Source organism: Ovis canadensis, chromosome 6 (genome assembly GCF_042477335.2).
Source record: "Ovis canadensis isolate MfBH-ARS-UI-01 breed Bighorn chromosome 6, ARS-UI_OviCan_v2, whole genome shotgun sequence".
Taxonomy (NCBI): domain Eukaryota; kingdom Metazoa; phylum Chordata; class Mammalia; order Artiodactyla; family Bovidae; genus Ovis; species Ovis canadensis.
The window spans coordinates 75,317,666-75,334,044 of NC_091250.1; the positions used below are offsets into that span (position 1 = coordinate 75,317,666).

The window sequence follows — 16,379 nt, forward strand, 5'->3', positions numbered from 1 at the left end:
TAAAAGTAACTTCAGTCATATTAGACACTTGATTCTTATTTCACCTACTGAAATTTAATAAGATTGAAACAATATAAAAAGAAAGGGAAAAGTAAAACCCACATAAAGTAAAAACAAGAAAATTCTTCCACGGTCAAATCAGTCTTATTTTTAAGTCAGTTATGTTGGTGGGTTTCTTGTCGTGTGGGAACATTTAAAATGCCCATGGATCGTAATATTTAAGTCCACTGGGTTCTGTTCATATTGTATTCAGTTTATGACCATAGGAATACCTTTCTAGTAGTAGAATCAGGCAAAGGATCATACATAAGGAAAGGCAAACAAAACTAATTTTCAAGTAGGGTTGTCAGGTCCATAATAGCTTCTCAAGCTAAATGGATCACTGAGCCAGTAAAGCAAAAATTAAGTAAAATAATGTAACACAAAATACATAAAACACCCTTCAGTGTGTAGTATCTGAACATATAGTCAGATCTAAAGGCTGGGAATATCTAAAGTGCTGAATAAAACAGAGTCTCTGCTTCCATGGAACTTATATTTTAGAGTGGGACTAAAGAGCTTAAAAGAAAAAGTGACTTTTTAGCATCATCAAATCACAGAGAATAAAAATAAAAATCAACAAAAACACATCATATGTAATTATATATACCTCAAAAATCTGTGCAAGCTGGACTTCTTTATTTGTGAATATGGCATGTATACAGTGAACGGCCTGTTTTGCTTGGTGTGGAGTTCCTCTCTTTGCTTTCTGGTGTAAAATGGGAATTAAGGTCCTGGAAGAAAAAAAAAATCATAGTTTATTTTTAAAAAGCCCATAAACCACAAGTAGTTCTTTTGGTTGTCTCCTACTTCATCAGTAACTATTTGGAGGTACGCGTGAAGAAAGCTTCTCTTCTCAACTTCCTGATCTATAAAAAGATTTAAACCCCCTTTCCCTGTCCTCAAGTACAATATAAGAAATGCCTTATACATATAGGCATTGCCTATACGTATGCCTCTAGAATAAAAGGGCTACTCCAGAAAACAATTTTCTTTTTAATGCTACCTCATAAGTATGGAGAAGTAAACAAACTACCTTTAATTTATAATCTAAAATTGCCCCATGCCATATTTTCACATTTGTCTTCTAAGAAAATACTCCTAAATTTTCCACTTCTCTCTCACAATCCTCTTCAGTTGTTTTAAAGCAGCCAAGGGGAAAGAAGTAGCAAAAGGCCAAGTTTCATTTAAAAACAGGTAAGAACATACCAGTGAGAGAAAGTATGCAAATAAAGTATGGCATGTTTCTATCAAAATACAAAAAATTGGCATATACATCAAATGGATAAGACAAAACATTACATAAAATATACATCAAAATGTTAAGTGACTCTCTTCAAATCAAGTGCAATAGTGAAAAAGGGTCATACTATAACAGCGGTCCTCAACCTTTCTGGCACAGGGGACTAGTCTGTGGAAGATAATTTTTACCATGGATAGGGAGGGGAAGATGGTTTCAGGATGATTCTCAAAAGAAGCACGCACATGTGCAGTTCACGGAAGGGTTCACATGTCTGTGAGAGTCTAAAGCTGCCGGTGATCTTACAGAAGGTAGAGCTCAGGCGGTAACACAAGCAGCTCTAAACACATATGAAGCTTTGCTTGCTCCCCTGCTGCTCACCTCCTGCTGTGTACTGATCTATGGAATCAGTACTGATCTGTGGCCTGGCAGTTGGGGACCCTTGTCTTGTAATAATGGAAGGCTAGATATTAAGAGCAGTACTCTAAACCTTTATGCACCTCAATCAAAAAACTGGAACATATGCTAGTCAGTGTGAAGTCTACCTTGAAATTTATGAATGGGCCATATTTCTCTCCATACAGTTTAGAATAATGAAAAGGATTTTCATGCACAAATATCAATACATTCCTTGACTGAGCACTGTTGAAGTCTTTCTTTCAAATTCATTTACCAAGGTAACGGTTCTTATAAATAAGACCAGTTAGTAACAAAAGAAGGTATGAGTTTTGAGTAAACTGTCATTATATATATTAATTCCTCTTAGCCTAATGAAAGGATGATGCATAGGTCAACCTTAACCTTTCTCCTTGTTTTTCTAGTGTGCTATAATCCAGGTCAGGAAGCAACAGTTAGAACTGGACATGGGACAACAGACTGGTTCCAAATAGGAAAAGGAGTCCATCAAGGCTGTATATTGTCACCCTGCTTATTTAACGTCTAGGCAGAGTACATCATGAGAAACGCTGGACTGGAAGAAGCACAAGCTGGAATCAAGATTGCCGGGAGAAATATCAACAACCTCAGATATGCAGATGACATCACCCTTATGGCAAAAAGTGAAGAGCAGCTAAAAAGCCTCTTGATGAAAGTGAAAGAGGAGAGCGAAAAAGTTGGCTTGAAGCTCAACATTCAGAAAACGAAGATCATGGCATCCGGTCCCATCACTTCATGGGAAATAGATGGGGAAACAGTGTCAGACTTTATTTTTTGGGCTCCAAAATCACTGCCGATAGTGACTGCAGCCATGAAATTGAAAGACGCTTACCCCTTGGAAGAAAAGTTATGACCAACCTAGATAGTATATTCAAAAGCAGAGACATTACTTTGCCGACTAAGGTCCGTCTAGTCAAGGCCATGGTTTTTCCTGTGGTCATGTATGGATGTGAGAGTTGAACTGTGAAGAAGGCTGAGCGCCGAAGAATTGATGCTTTTGAACTGTGGGGTTGGAGAAGACTCTTGAGAGTCCCTGGGACTGCAAGGAGATCCAACCAGTCCATTCTGAAGGAGATCAACCCTGGGATTTTTTTGGACGGAATGATGCTAAAGCTGAAGCTCCAGCACTCTGGCCACCTCATGCGAAGAGTTGACTCATTGGAAAAGACTCTGATGCTGGGAGGGATTGCGGACATGAGGAGAAGGGGACGACTGAGGATGAGATGGCTTGATGGCATCACGGACTCAATGGACGTGAGTCTGAGTGAACTCTGGAAGATGGTGATGGACAGGGAGGCCTGGCGTGCTGTGATTCATGGGGTCGCAAAGAGTTGGACACGGCTGAGCGACTGAACTGATAATCCAGTTACACAACCAGCGTTGTTACTGAGGTCTGCAGTGTTGTGCTTCTCTGCTTTCTCAATAATTCCCTCCTTCCTTCCTGATTAGTCTTAAGAAAAGCTATGACAAACCTAGATAGCATATTAAAAAGCAGAGAAATCACTGCCGACAAAGGTCTGTATAGTCAAAGCTACGGTTTTTCCAGTAGTCATGTATGGATATGAGAGTTGGACCATAAAGAAGGTTGAGTGCTGAAGGATTGATGCTTCTGAATTGTGATGCTGCAGAAGACTCTTGAAAGTCCCTTGGACAGAAGATCAAACCAGTCATTCCTGAAGGAAATCAACTCTGAATATTCATTGTAAGAACTGATGCTGAAGCTGAAGCTCCAATACTCTGACCACCTGATACGCAGAGTCAATTCATTGGAAAAGACCCTGATGCTGGGTAAGATTGAGGGTAGAAGGGGGTGACTGAGGATGAGATGGTTGGATGGCATCACTGACTCAGTGATGAGTTTGAACAAACTCTGAGAGATAATGAAGGACAGGGAAGCCTGGCGTGCTGCAGGTCACGGTGTCACAAAGAGTCAGACACCACTTATCGACTGAAGAACAAGTCTTAAGAATAAGAGGTTTTATTCCTCATGTCCAAAGTTACCTCTTCTACTGTTCCTTCTGGGATAGAATTCCTTTAAGTATATCCTTCACCTTAAAAAGAGTATACATTTCCCCACTTTGTAAAACTCACAGTAACTTTAGCCCACTGTGTCAATCATTTTTTCTATAATGTACAAAGATAAAAATTATCATTCCTAGAGTATAAACTCCTTGACAGCAGGGACTGACAGCGGTAATCTTTTATATTAGCCACTACAGTGCTGACGATGAAAAGGATATACAATAAATGTTGAATTATTTCTCAAATTAAACTATTAGCTCACAAATCCAATAAAAACTTAAGGAGCCAGGAATTCTCTTATTCTATTAATATATCATGAGGAAAAATGGGTTTGATTTGAATTTACCTCAAACTATTTATATAAATACCTTGAACATCTGATTATAATAGCTATCAGCAATGTGCTCTTCCTCCAAAAGACATCACACTCTCAGTACAAATTTTGATCCTAAGGCAACCTCTTAAAGCTGCCAAAGTAAAAATACCAAAATGTACTTCATTCTTATGAGGAGAGGGGAAGTACTCTAGAGAGATAAAAGAACCATGACCAACAACTAAGCAACTAATGAACATTTCATTAAGCACCTTTGATTATACAATTCTTGAGTGAGATATGAAGGCAGTACCTACTGAATTTGGAGTTGGAGAAAAAGAAATAAATTAGAAAGATATATTAATCCTAAATTCTGTGGTAGCTTTAGATAATTAATATTAATATTTAAAATAAAAATTTTAGGTTGTTCCTCTGCCCATATTGAATGGTAGAGGAGATAAGTCAGACAGAGAAAAGAGGAAAACAAAGGATACAGAAAAGCAGCTTCTAAATAAAAGTCATCTTTCCTCCTCAGCGTGTTCCTAAGGGAAACAATGACCCTAAGATTCCCATACTTGGAGAACTCTTGTGTTTATCATAAGAAAGAGCGTACTCACGATCGTATTTGGGGTAAGTCTGTTTCTATTTTGTGGCCTGTGTTTCTAAAAATCTGTATAGCAGCTTCTGCTACTTTGTCATCTTCCATTCTGAGGCACTGCAACAGGGACTCATATGTCTCTGCAGAGTGGAACGAGGTAGGATGTGTGAAAGACAGAACCTAAAGGAACAGATATAATGTTTTAAGTACAGACAATGGTTATAATCCATTAAAAGAACTGTTTTCTACTAGAAATAAAACTTAAATTATGAGCTGTACATGCTAGCAATACAATCAAGACTGTACCGTGTAGTCTCCCTTGAGGTGAGTTGTGGCGAACAGTTCTTGACCGACAGCCCTGGTCCTGTTTTCTTCCTTACCTCTTAGTCTATTCTGATACTGGGAATGTGGGAAATGTGGCTCCTTTTTCATGGGAGTGAAATGCTAACACTAGGAACAAAATGCTAACACTAGGCTTTATTTCGCTGGCAAAAGATAACCTATAAGAAAATATTTTAAGTGAAATCCATCACAAAAAATTTACTCATAAGTAGTTGTTATTGGAAAATTTTAATCATGATTACAAACATAAATAATTGTTCCCTTTATTTATTAAGACATAAGTTCTAGGCTATCCTTAAGGAATTTCCAGCAAGTTAGAGATAATGTGTCTACAAAGTTTACCTTCCATGAAGCAAAAACAATTTAGTCAGCATGACACATGGAATAAGGCCTAAAAGAAAAATAAAGAGGTAGGGAATGGAGTATGTAGCCCTCATTAACTTATTATATAAGCATTTTTAAAACTGATTATAAAGTGGAGAGAGTATCTCATTTGGTAGGGTTCAGAGTGATAATATTTACTTATGAGGTTTTAAATATTCAGAGAAAAATGAGGATTTAAATTTGAAAAGCTGAATCAAACAACCTATTAAAAATGTTTGCCTTAAAGATGATTTTCCTCTGTTTAAAAAACTTTTATTTCCACCATGTGGAACCAATCTTGTCTTCCGTCACTCCTCAAAGCAATACTTCTAACTACTCAGGCTACATCCACAATCCCTAAAACATGCCCCAAATTATTCTCTTTGATGATGCTGTGCTCCCCCTCTAGACTAAATTATGGCTCTTACTAATTGTCCAATTCTCTGACCTCTTTGGCAACTGTTTACCAATTGTTTTAAAAAAAAAGAATCCCAATCAGATAATGATGTATTATAGTAATTCCTGTGAGCAATCCTACTAACCAATATGCAGGTTATTTGAAAGGTAAGACTAAATCAGTTAGCACATAGTGTTATAAGCATAGCAGGCATGCATATGATGAATGAAACAGCAAAACTCCAAAAATATTATTTTATAATGTAAAATAATTACATTAGTATAATTCAGAAAACATGTCATTTTTATAAAATGTTGTATTACAAATTTTAATCTTTTGAATAACTTCCAATCAAATAAAGCCTGACCCTTGCATATCTTTAAGGTGATTCATATTATAACTGCAGAATACATATGGAATCTAGAAAAATGGTACTGATGAGCCTAGTAAAGAACAGACTTGTGGACACAGCTGGGCAAGTTGAGGGTGGGAGAAGTTGAGAAAGCGGTATTGACAAATATATACTATCAGGTGTAAAACAGTCAGTGGGATGTTGCTAAATAACACAGGGAGCCCACTCAGCCAGGTGCTCTATGATGACCTAAAGGGGAGGGACGAGGAGAGGGGAGGACGGCTCAAGGAGATCTCCTTTCCCTCCTGAGCCTTCCTATATATAATTATGACTGATTTGCACTGTTGTATAGCAGAAACCAACACAAAATAGTAAAGCAATTTTCCACCAATTAAAAAAAATATGACTGCAGAAAAACTGTTTCAAAAATACCTTAAGAAGTTCAAGTCCTGAACGAATAGCTGTATCTGGACTTACACCCTCCTCTTCGTCATCTGCTGTCCCTTCTATTGATTTATTCATCAGTTTTACCAGTGCACTATTAAAATAAGACAATCTAAATTAGTAACACTACTAGATTAGTAACTGTATCTTAACTGCATTGTAGCAGACATATACAGACTCTATTAAACATCAAATTAAATATTTTCTGGAAGAAAAAGTTATTCTGTGATTTTTTAAACTTCCCTCTCTACATGACAAATGAGCTTATTTTAGTTTATTCTCCCCATCCATGTATAACAGTAATTCTAATGAAAAGCAACAAAACTGGCAAATGTACCAGAAATATGTATTTTTAAGTATAAGCAATGTAATATTCATATCCATAAATGGAGATCACTTGTAATTTTAAGAAAAATGTTAGGATGGCAGTTGCTAAATGGACAAATGAGAACTCACTCAAAACAAAAAGCAAATAGTAAACACATAAATGAACAAAGGCATTGAATTAATCACATAATTAATTTACTGAACCACTAATTCCACTCCTAGAGATTTATAGCAAAGAAATTGAAAGCAATTCATGAGAAGCATTGCGCTCTCTCTATATATACACACACAGAATCAACAATTTAAAAGTATTTAATGTTCAACATTATTAGTTTTTCAAATACAACTAACCACCACAAACTAGAAATTACCTGGTCAACAAGATACTATTTTAAGTTAAAACAAACATGATCTTCATTCTTGAGATTTCATTTCCTCATTAGTGATGTCCCAGTACAGGCAAAGATTCAACAAACTTAGCTTTCACCCTACCTCAAAACAAACCCCCTTCCCCATTAGGTGTGTGTGTGCTCAGTTGTGTCCAATTTCCATTAGAAGTCACTCCTTATTCACCTCCAACTCCTTCGGCCCTAAGCATCCTCTGATCTACTTTGTGCTGCTATATAGATCTGCCTATTCTGAATACTTCATATAAATGGAGTTCTCAAGGTTCATCTTTCCCTGGGTCAGGAAGATCCTCTGGAGGAGGAAATAGCAACCCACTCGAGTGGGCTACACTCCATGGGGTCATAAAGAGCTGGACATGACTGAGCGCACACACACACATATGGTACCTCCATGCATAACTTTTGGAGGACTGTCAAACTGCTTTCCAAAGCACCTCCAACATTTTACACCCATTAGCAAAACATGAAAGTTCCAATTTTTCTACATTCTTGCCAACTCAACTTTTTGATCACAGCCATGCTAGTGGGTATAAATAAAGTGGTGAATCACCGTAGCGATATACACATAAAACAACTGTCATCACCACAAAAACTTACCTTACACTTCTTCTGTGGTTAATTCCCTTTTCCTACTCTGGCATTAACTGATCAACTTTCTTCCACTAGAATTTTACCTTTTATAAAATTTTATATACTTTGTGTTTGACAACTTCTGTGTGACATAATGCTTTTGAGACTCCTCCATGTTGTTGCATAGGATCAGTGTGAACCACTGAATGAACCTCCTCTCTATTCCTGGTAAGTATTTCATTGTATAGATCTACCACAGTTCAGTTCAGTCGCTCAGTCGTGTCCGACTCTGCAATCCCATGTATCGCAGCATGCCAGGCCTCCCTGTCCATCACCAACTCCAGGAGTTCACTCAGATTCATGTCCATCGAGTCAGTGATGCCATCCAGCCATCTCATCCTTGGTCGTCCCCTTCTTCTCCTGCCCCCAATCCCTCCCAGCATCGAAGTCTTTTCCAATGAATCAACTCTTCACATGAGGTGGCCAAAGTACTGGAGTTTCAGCTTTAGCATCATTCCTTCCAAAGAAATCCCAGGGCTGATCTCCTTCAGAATGGACTGGTTGGATCTCCTTGCTGTCCAAGGGACTCTCAAGAGTCTTCTGCAACACCACAGTTCAAAAGCATCAATTCTTCGGCACAGTATTTTTATCCAATTACCAACTGATGGACTTTTGGGTATTTCCACTTTAAACACAAGTAGCGGTGGTGGTTTAGTTGCTAAGTCATATCTGACCCTGTGATCCCATGAACTGTAGCCTGCTAGGCTCCTCTGGTTGTGGAATTTCCCAGGAATGACTACTGGAGTGGGTTGCCATTTCCTTATCCAAGGAATCTTCCTGACCCAGGGATCAAACCTGTGTTTTCTGCATTGCAGGTAGATTCTCTCACTGTTGAGCCACCAGGGAAACCCAAAGACATAATGATGTCTTCCTTTCTTATATGCAAATGTCTAATATTGGGATTCCTGAGATGAGACAATGTTGAGATAATCTGATGCTAAAACAAACTGCTTTTAACATCACCAACACACTGTTAGTTACATATACGTCAACACTTTGTACAGTCAGTTATTGGAAAAAATGTTTTGATTTTTGGTTATGCTGCATCCTTGTCGCTGCTCAGACTTTTCTCTAGTTGCAGAGTGCGGGGTTACTCTCTAGTGGTGGTACAGACTTCTCAATGTGGTGGTTTCTCTTGTTGCAGAGTATGACCTCTAGGGCATCTGGGTTTCAGTAGTTGGGGCATGAGGGCTCAGTATTCTACACTTCCTAGGCTCTAGAACACAGGCTCAATAGTTGCGTGTCATATGGGCTTAGCCGCTCTGCAGCATGCGGGATCTTCCCAGAACAGGGATCAAACTCTCGTCTCCTACACTGACAGGCAGATTCTTAGCCGCCAGGAAGCCCCTGTATAGTCGGCATTTTTAATTTCAGTCAGTATCCCCGAGTTTACATAAACTCGTGTCCATCGAGTTGGTGACGTCATCCAGCCATCTCATCTTCTGTTGTCCCCTTCTCCTCCTGCCCTCAATCTTTCCCTGCATCAGGGTCTTTTCAAATGAGTCAGCTCTTCGCATCAGGTGGCCAAAGTATTGGAGTTTCAGCTTCAGCATCATTCCTTCCAATGAACACCCAGGACTGGTCTCCTTTAGGATGGACTGGTTGGATCTCCTTGCAGTTCAAGGGACTCTCAAGAGTCTTCTCCAACACCACACTTTAAAAGCATCAATTCTTCAGTGCTCAGCTTCTTTATAGTCCAACTCTCACATCCATACATGACTACTGGAAAAACCATAGCCTTGACTAGATGGACTTTACTGACAAAGTAACGTCTCTGCTTTTTAATATACTGTCTAGGTTGGTCATAACTTTCCTTCCAAGGAGTAAGTGTCTTTTAATTTCTTGGCTGCAGTCACCATCCTTTCATATATTCTGTTTTCACATATCTCAAGTGAAGGGTTAAGAAAACTCAAAGGCTGATGATAGCTATAGATTTTCTTATGTTCTAGGTTTTCTTTAATGAGAACATACAAGCTAAAAATAAACACAAGATTTCTTTTAAAAAAAATTAAAAAAAAAAAAAGTTATGAAACAAACCAACGATCAGAAAAGGAGCCTGTCTTTCTTTCAACTTGAATGATACCTGATATAGGTTCCCTGTATACCTTTTTAGGTCTCGTTGGGGACCCAGAATTTAAACTTACAGCACTGTAGTTTCATATTATATTTTATTATGAATGAATATAATTCCTAGTTTACCTGATGGCTTCTGAATCAATGTGCACAGGTGCAATTCTTTCCAACAGAAATTTGACCATCTCTAGAAAAGGATTTGTTGGCTGCTTAGGGTTGGCAAGTTTCCGGGCTATTTCTCTCTATAGGAAGGAAAAGAGTTTCACTGTAAGTATCATCCTTTCATGTTTTTCAAAATAAAAATGATCCTAGGCATCAAAAGCATTTAAGGATTCAATATCATCAGATGTAAAAAAGAAAAAAAAACTTTCTCTGCTTTATACCCTGACTAAAATGATATACTCATTAGGCAAGCACTAGAAAATCTAGATTGCAGAGGGAAAAAAGGGGGGTAACATGGTATGATTTATGCCTTTTGTCATATTTCTCCCATGAAATTACTACATAGTAGACAATCTTGAATGCTTTTTACAACTGATATTCATTTATTTATTTAATGGCTGCATTAGGTCTTAGTTGCAGCATGTGGGATCTAGTTCCCTGACCAGGATCAAACCTGGGCCTCTGCATAGGGAGTGTAGAGTCTTAACCTCTGGACCACTAGGGAAGTCCCTTTAGTCTCTACTTTTGAAAAAATTAAAACAATTTATACTGTCATGGCACATTTCAATGGTATACTTCACAGTCTGAAAAAACTTTTCTTTCGGACAACAATTTTTTTTTTAACGAGGAGAAGACTTTTAAGTGTATAAAGTTTTTCAGTTCTGGAAGATCATAGTTGAGTTCAAAAATGGTGACATTATATCAAAGAGCTCCTGTAAGAGAAAAGATATTATTGCTGAAAGTTTCTAAAGAATATAAGGATTTAATGATTGTAAGAGACTGAATCATCCAAAGACAAGGTTAAATTTATTATGTGTTGGGTACTAGAGAAAGAAATTTACATTAATAACAAGGCTTTTCATTGATTATCTCTGATGAATAAGTGAAAATGTTAGTTGAGAAGATAAAGCACATTAAAAGTGCTTTCCAAACTATAAAGCAATGTAACAAATAATAGTCACTCTATTTATTAGTTTTTTCATGGAAAAAAAAAATTTAAGGCAATGTGTCCAAGGGGATCAAGGAAACAAATTTCTGTTGTACTTTCAGTAACAAAAAAAATTAATTAATTTGGCTTTGCTGGGTCTTAGTTGCAACACTCGGGATCTGGTTCCCTAACTAGGGAATGAACCCGGGCCCTCCTGCATCGGTAGCAAGGAGTCTTAGCCGCTGGATCACCTGGGAAGTCCCTCAGTGACACAAATTAATTATGAAGGTCATATTAAATTAGATAGCATCCATGGTTGCTATTAGAGTGTAAAAATCCCAAAGACTGAAATTCAGAAGAAAATTTATTAGTCACTACGAAGTGCTTGATTTATTTTGCAAGTAGTAATTTACTCAGCAAAATTTCAGCATCTGAGAAAATAAATATTTTAGTCAGTGCTTATGTCCTTATACCCTTTGCTCTATACTACAGATACACATTTAAAATTAATTTTGTATTATCTTTTGAAATCAGACTTACTTTGTGCAAGTCTTCCTAAAGAGGGGATTTTCTCCCACTTGGTATAAAATTTACTTGCTTTAACATAAGATAAAGTCAGTGATTGTTTAACAACAACTATGCCACTGGAAAATTGCTAGGCAAACTATATAGTCAGTATTAAAAAATAGAAGAACTAGGCATTAGAAAAGAATTATGGCATTACATATAAGCACAGGAAAAAGAGTAAATCACATTTAAGCACAGTGATAGCACTATATAAAATATACCAATGTATATAAATAATGATATATTTAAGTAGTTCTTCAAACTACATTTTATGGATATAATATTTAGGTAATCTCTCACAACAATTATTTTTAAAAAGTCTATCTGTCATAATGATAAGTGTAAGCTTATACTGGGGATAAGCAAGAAGCCAAATTAGTATGTGGCAAGTAGGCAGCAACAAATAAACAGTTTCCTTTACACATTCAAAAAAAAAAAAAAGACTTTCCACATCTCTACTCTCCTGCTTCCTACCATCAAATCACCCTGAGATGTTTTCCTTGCATCTGTTTTGCATATACTTTCTGGATTTGGAAGCTCTTAGATATATTTGTTCTGACAAATAGCAGGAATCACGTTACTTTCACTTTTCAAACTCAAGTCCTATTTTTCTCAGACCAGAAAGTACCACTTGATTATTCATTCTTAAGATTTGTATTTCTTGAGCAGTATTCAGTTTGTATGGGTTCTTGCAAATGATGAAATATATAGAAAGAACACTGTCATGGGTCTATTAAGATCTGGACTCTACCTGAAGCTCAGTCACTAGCTGTGAAACACTGGATGAGAAACTTCACCTCTTTAAAACGTAATCTTTATCTGTAAAATGAAGTGGTTAAACCAATTATCTCTATGGTATTTTTCAAGCCATTTCATTCTATGATCCAATTATATTAGTGGATACCCAGCAGAACACAGTATTCTGGAACTGGAATTCTAAATACCAAAGAAGTAAATGAAACCTTTAAATGTTCTCAGCAAACCATCCCGTTCAGAAGTGCAAAGAGAAGGTTATTTTGGGCACTTGTGACATTCACATCCCTAGGTACAATGAAAGAATCCATTGCTCTCTTCCCTAAACTGGCTTCCTCCCACCTCTTCCTAATTACTACTCTTTTAAGATCCACTTAAAGACCCTATATGCCTACTAGACTGAGGGAAAAAGAAAACATATTCTATGCTCCCAAATGCCTTTGTATATACATCTGTTTATAGTCCTTATCCCTAATCACATATTTAAATAATTATCTTTTTAGAGCAAAGTTAGACATAAATAACTGAAATGATTTTCTTTCTCTTATTCATCTGTACAGGCACAGTGTTTGTGATATATGTGTAATACTGTATTGTGTTATTTATGTGTAATACTGTCATATATGTGAAATAGAAATTTATTAATATTAGGTAGGATACCTATATCCGTATCTATCTATATCCTCTTAACAATCCTGTGAAGTTGCTAACATTTAGAGATGAAAAAAATGAGTCTCAAAAATACTAAACAACTTGCTAAAGGTCACACCAGTAGTAAATGGTAAAGATGAAATTAGAAACTGTCTCATAAAATAGTAAATAAATGAATGAATTTTTCCTTGGGTATTTGTCAACAATTTGTTTTCTATAAAATAGTCTAAAAATAGAATGAAGACAAAAGCCTAAACAGGAATTACCTTGTTTATAAATGTGTATATGGCAACTTAACTATTGCTGATATACTGACAAGGGTTTTTCCTGTGCTGATACATGGGAGAATACACACACACACTAGAAAATTCTTATTTATCTAATAAATGTCTGCTAAATACAAAGCATTTTATCTTGCTCAATTCTTAGGACCAACTCCCTGGCTTGCTTCTCTAGTGTTTTTCCTGGAATTTTGACAGGTAAAGAGAACTAAGTATATCTGACCACAGATATACTCCTAGGTGATTCAGAGCTCACAATATTGTTACATTCACACAAATAAAATAATTTACGTAAAGCAGATTTTAATGAAATCTAAGTTTCTATAAGCAAAGCTAGAAGAACAAATACAGAAGAATAATTTACTAACCACACAGACATCTGCCTGTTTGCACGAACAGGTTGGACTGATTAACAACTCCAACTGAGACCGCAGTTTCTCATCATCACCGAGAACTTGGTTAAATTTCTTCACAAAATCTTGTGCTTTCCCAGGATCAGGCAAATTCTCTAGAAGATTAAAAGAGAATCAATACTGCAAAAGAAAAACTACTAAACTAAAAACCAAGCTGTCTTAAAAAATACTGCTGTCCTACCAAAAGATAAGACTATATGGGTCTTAGAAATAAAATTATTAAGGACTATTTTTTCCTACTAAATAAGTATTAAGCTGATAGTTCCACTGGGTAAGTTATTTGATGTCTGCTATATACCTACAGAGTCAATAAACATACTCACTTGCTATGGTCATCAGTTTTCCAAACATAGCGGAACAGTTAGCTTCTGACTGAAATTTAAAACAGAAACAAATGATGTCATACGTGCTAACAAAATTTCATTAAGAAAACCTACAGTCAGTATTGTACATTTTCTTAAGCTAAAAAAATCCATCACAAAATACCCAGTAGGAAATGGCTTATCATATCTACAGCCTATGTAGATAACAAACAACCATGGAGTAACAACTATCAAACCAGTGCAAACAGAAGGAGAGGACATGCCAGCAGGAAGATATCTTAAAAATTTTGAAAATTGTATAACTTTCATAGGGAAATTATCTTGTCAGAAAACAGAACAGAAAATAATGAAAACAATTATCATATCAAAATTACTGTGAAACTATACACCAAAGAAAATCAACTAAAAATGTGTAAAGTAGAAAAAATTTCTTTCAGAATAGTTCTACTAGCTATTCTGTGGCCCATTAATTAATGTATCACCTTCCTTCCTACGGCCCTTTCCTCCATTACAAGAGTACTATTTTATTAATGAATCTGTATGATCCCATGGACTTCTTGCTTTTGTTAAAGTTTTGTTGGATCACAATCGTGCCCATTCGTTTACGAACTATCTGTGACTGTTTCTGCACCACAGAGGCAGAGATAAGCAATTCGAGAGACTGTATGGTCATTTATCAAAAAAAAAGACAACACTTGCGTTAGGCATCCATGACCACTGAGGGGGTCTCTGTGCTAAGTACACCTACTCTAGCAAATATGTTTAGAAGCATTTATAAGAGATTATTTACGTTTCTTTTTTCAACCTTCAGAAAATGCTGGGCAGCATTTCTTTGTTAATTTGACTTTGGAATATTCAAAGGATTGATACCTGATTTGATACTGATGCTACAATGACAGACCAAAAGTCAAAGAGGAAAAAAATTTGACTTCTAATATAATTTTATACTGAGGTTTAATTCTAATTATTTAAAAATTGATAAACTATAAATTCTTAGTGTCAAAATACTTGATATACTAGAAAATACCATTTCTGTGCTCATGGTGAAAAATAAGATTTTTTTTAATATTCATGTGAAATGCAAATTTATCTTGGATAACCACAGAAACTGACATTTGGAAAATAAAACAGCTGAGATACTTTTGCTTGCTTCATTATACAGAAAAATTAACAATTTTAAATTAATACTGTGAATTTAAACAAATCATGAACCTACTGTAGGCTGCTTGTGCAAATCCAACAGTTCTCGTACATGACTTCTAAGCATGTTCTGACACTTCCACATTTCATTGAGAGCTCTGTAAATAAAGTTATAAATATGAAAAATATACATAATATAACAATACTGGTAATTATTCAACTTTACTACTTTTCTCACTGCATGGTATAGATACACCATTCTTCTACATCTACCTAAAATTTAAAGCTTCAGAAAATTTACTTATTAGGATTAAGATAGTTTGGTTTAAAATAGTAAACATAAGGCTTCTTATGAGAGAACATATTTGAGAAGTTTTCAAGGATGAATAGGATCTTGCCAGGTAAACTGAAGGAATTCAAAGACATTCTAAGCAGAGGTAGCCAGAAAGTTCTGCTATAAACAAAGAGAAAAATGTCATTAAAGTACATGGCACACAAAGGGACGTGAAAAAAATTTATAGGCTTGGAGCACAGAACATGAGTGGGGGAGCATAAGGAAGCTGGAAAGTACTATAGAAAAGGATCAGATCACGAAACGCCAGGCTAAGGAGGTATGCAGGAAATAGTGCAGATGGCTTAAAAAATGAATTTCTTAGAAATGATGTGGATTCAAAACATGCCAAATTTAAATTGAGTTTCTTTACTCTAGATTCTTTTCTCTCTGTGATAGCAGATTTTCTTCTCTTACAAACCCACTCTGTAATTTCAGGTGCTCAAAATTAGTTTATTTCTGAGTACTCTTTGCCAAATGTAAACAGAGATCAAGACCCGTGGCCTGGAATTTACTATCTATAGTGAACGTTACGAACTACTTGCAAATCCTTAAAATGATGGCTGACGTCTTCTAATAGGGTATGTTATTCTGTGGCCTTTCTGCTGAAACCACAGAATCTCAATCCAATAATGAGGAAACACTGAATGAACCCGAACTGAGAGAACATTCTATGAAATAACTGACCTATGCAACATTGTTCTGAAAACTGTCAAAGTTATAAAAGACAAAGACAAACTGAGAAATGGTTCTAAATTTAAAAAGACTAGAGACATGATAATTAGACATGCAACATGTAATCCTAGAAAGGGAACAAAAATCCATAAAGGACATTATTTGGACAACTG

General features: G+C 36.2%; 1 protein-coding gene across 2 annotated transcripts in view; it reads right to left on the bottom strand.

The window, feature by feature from the left end:
* The window catches only part of PDS5A (PDS5 cohesin associated factor A), a 123,068-nt gene that overhangs the window by 35,660 nt on the left and 71,029 nt on the right, over window positions 1-16,379 (bottom strand). For both annotated transcript variants that reach the window (XM_069593928.1, XM_069593929.1), the window contains exons 14-20: window positions 15,277-15,358; window positions 14,061-14,109; window positions 13,693-13,832; window positions 10,109-10,224; window positions 6,534-6,639; window positions 4,667-4,827; window positions 650-773 (exon numbers count right to left, since the gene is read on the bottom strand). In XM_069593928.1, coding sequence (XP_069450029.1) covers window positions 650-773; window positions 4,667-4,827; window positions 6,534-6,639; window positions 10,109-10,224; window positions 13,693-13,832; window positions 14,061-14,109; window positions 15,277-15,358 — 778 coding nt within the window. The remainder of the gene's footprint in view (window positions 1-649; window positions 774-4,666; window positions 4,828-6,533; window positions 6,640-10,108; window positions 10,225-13,692; window positions 13,833-14,060; window positions 14,110-15,276; window positions 15,359-16,379) is intronic.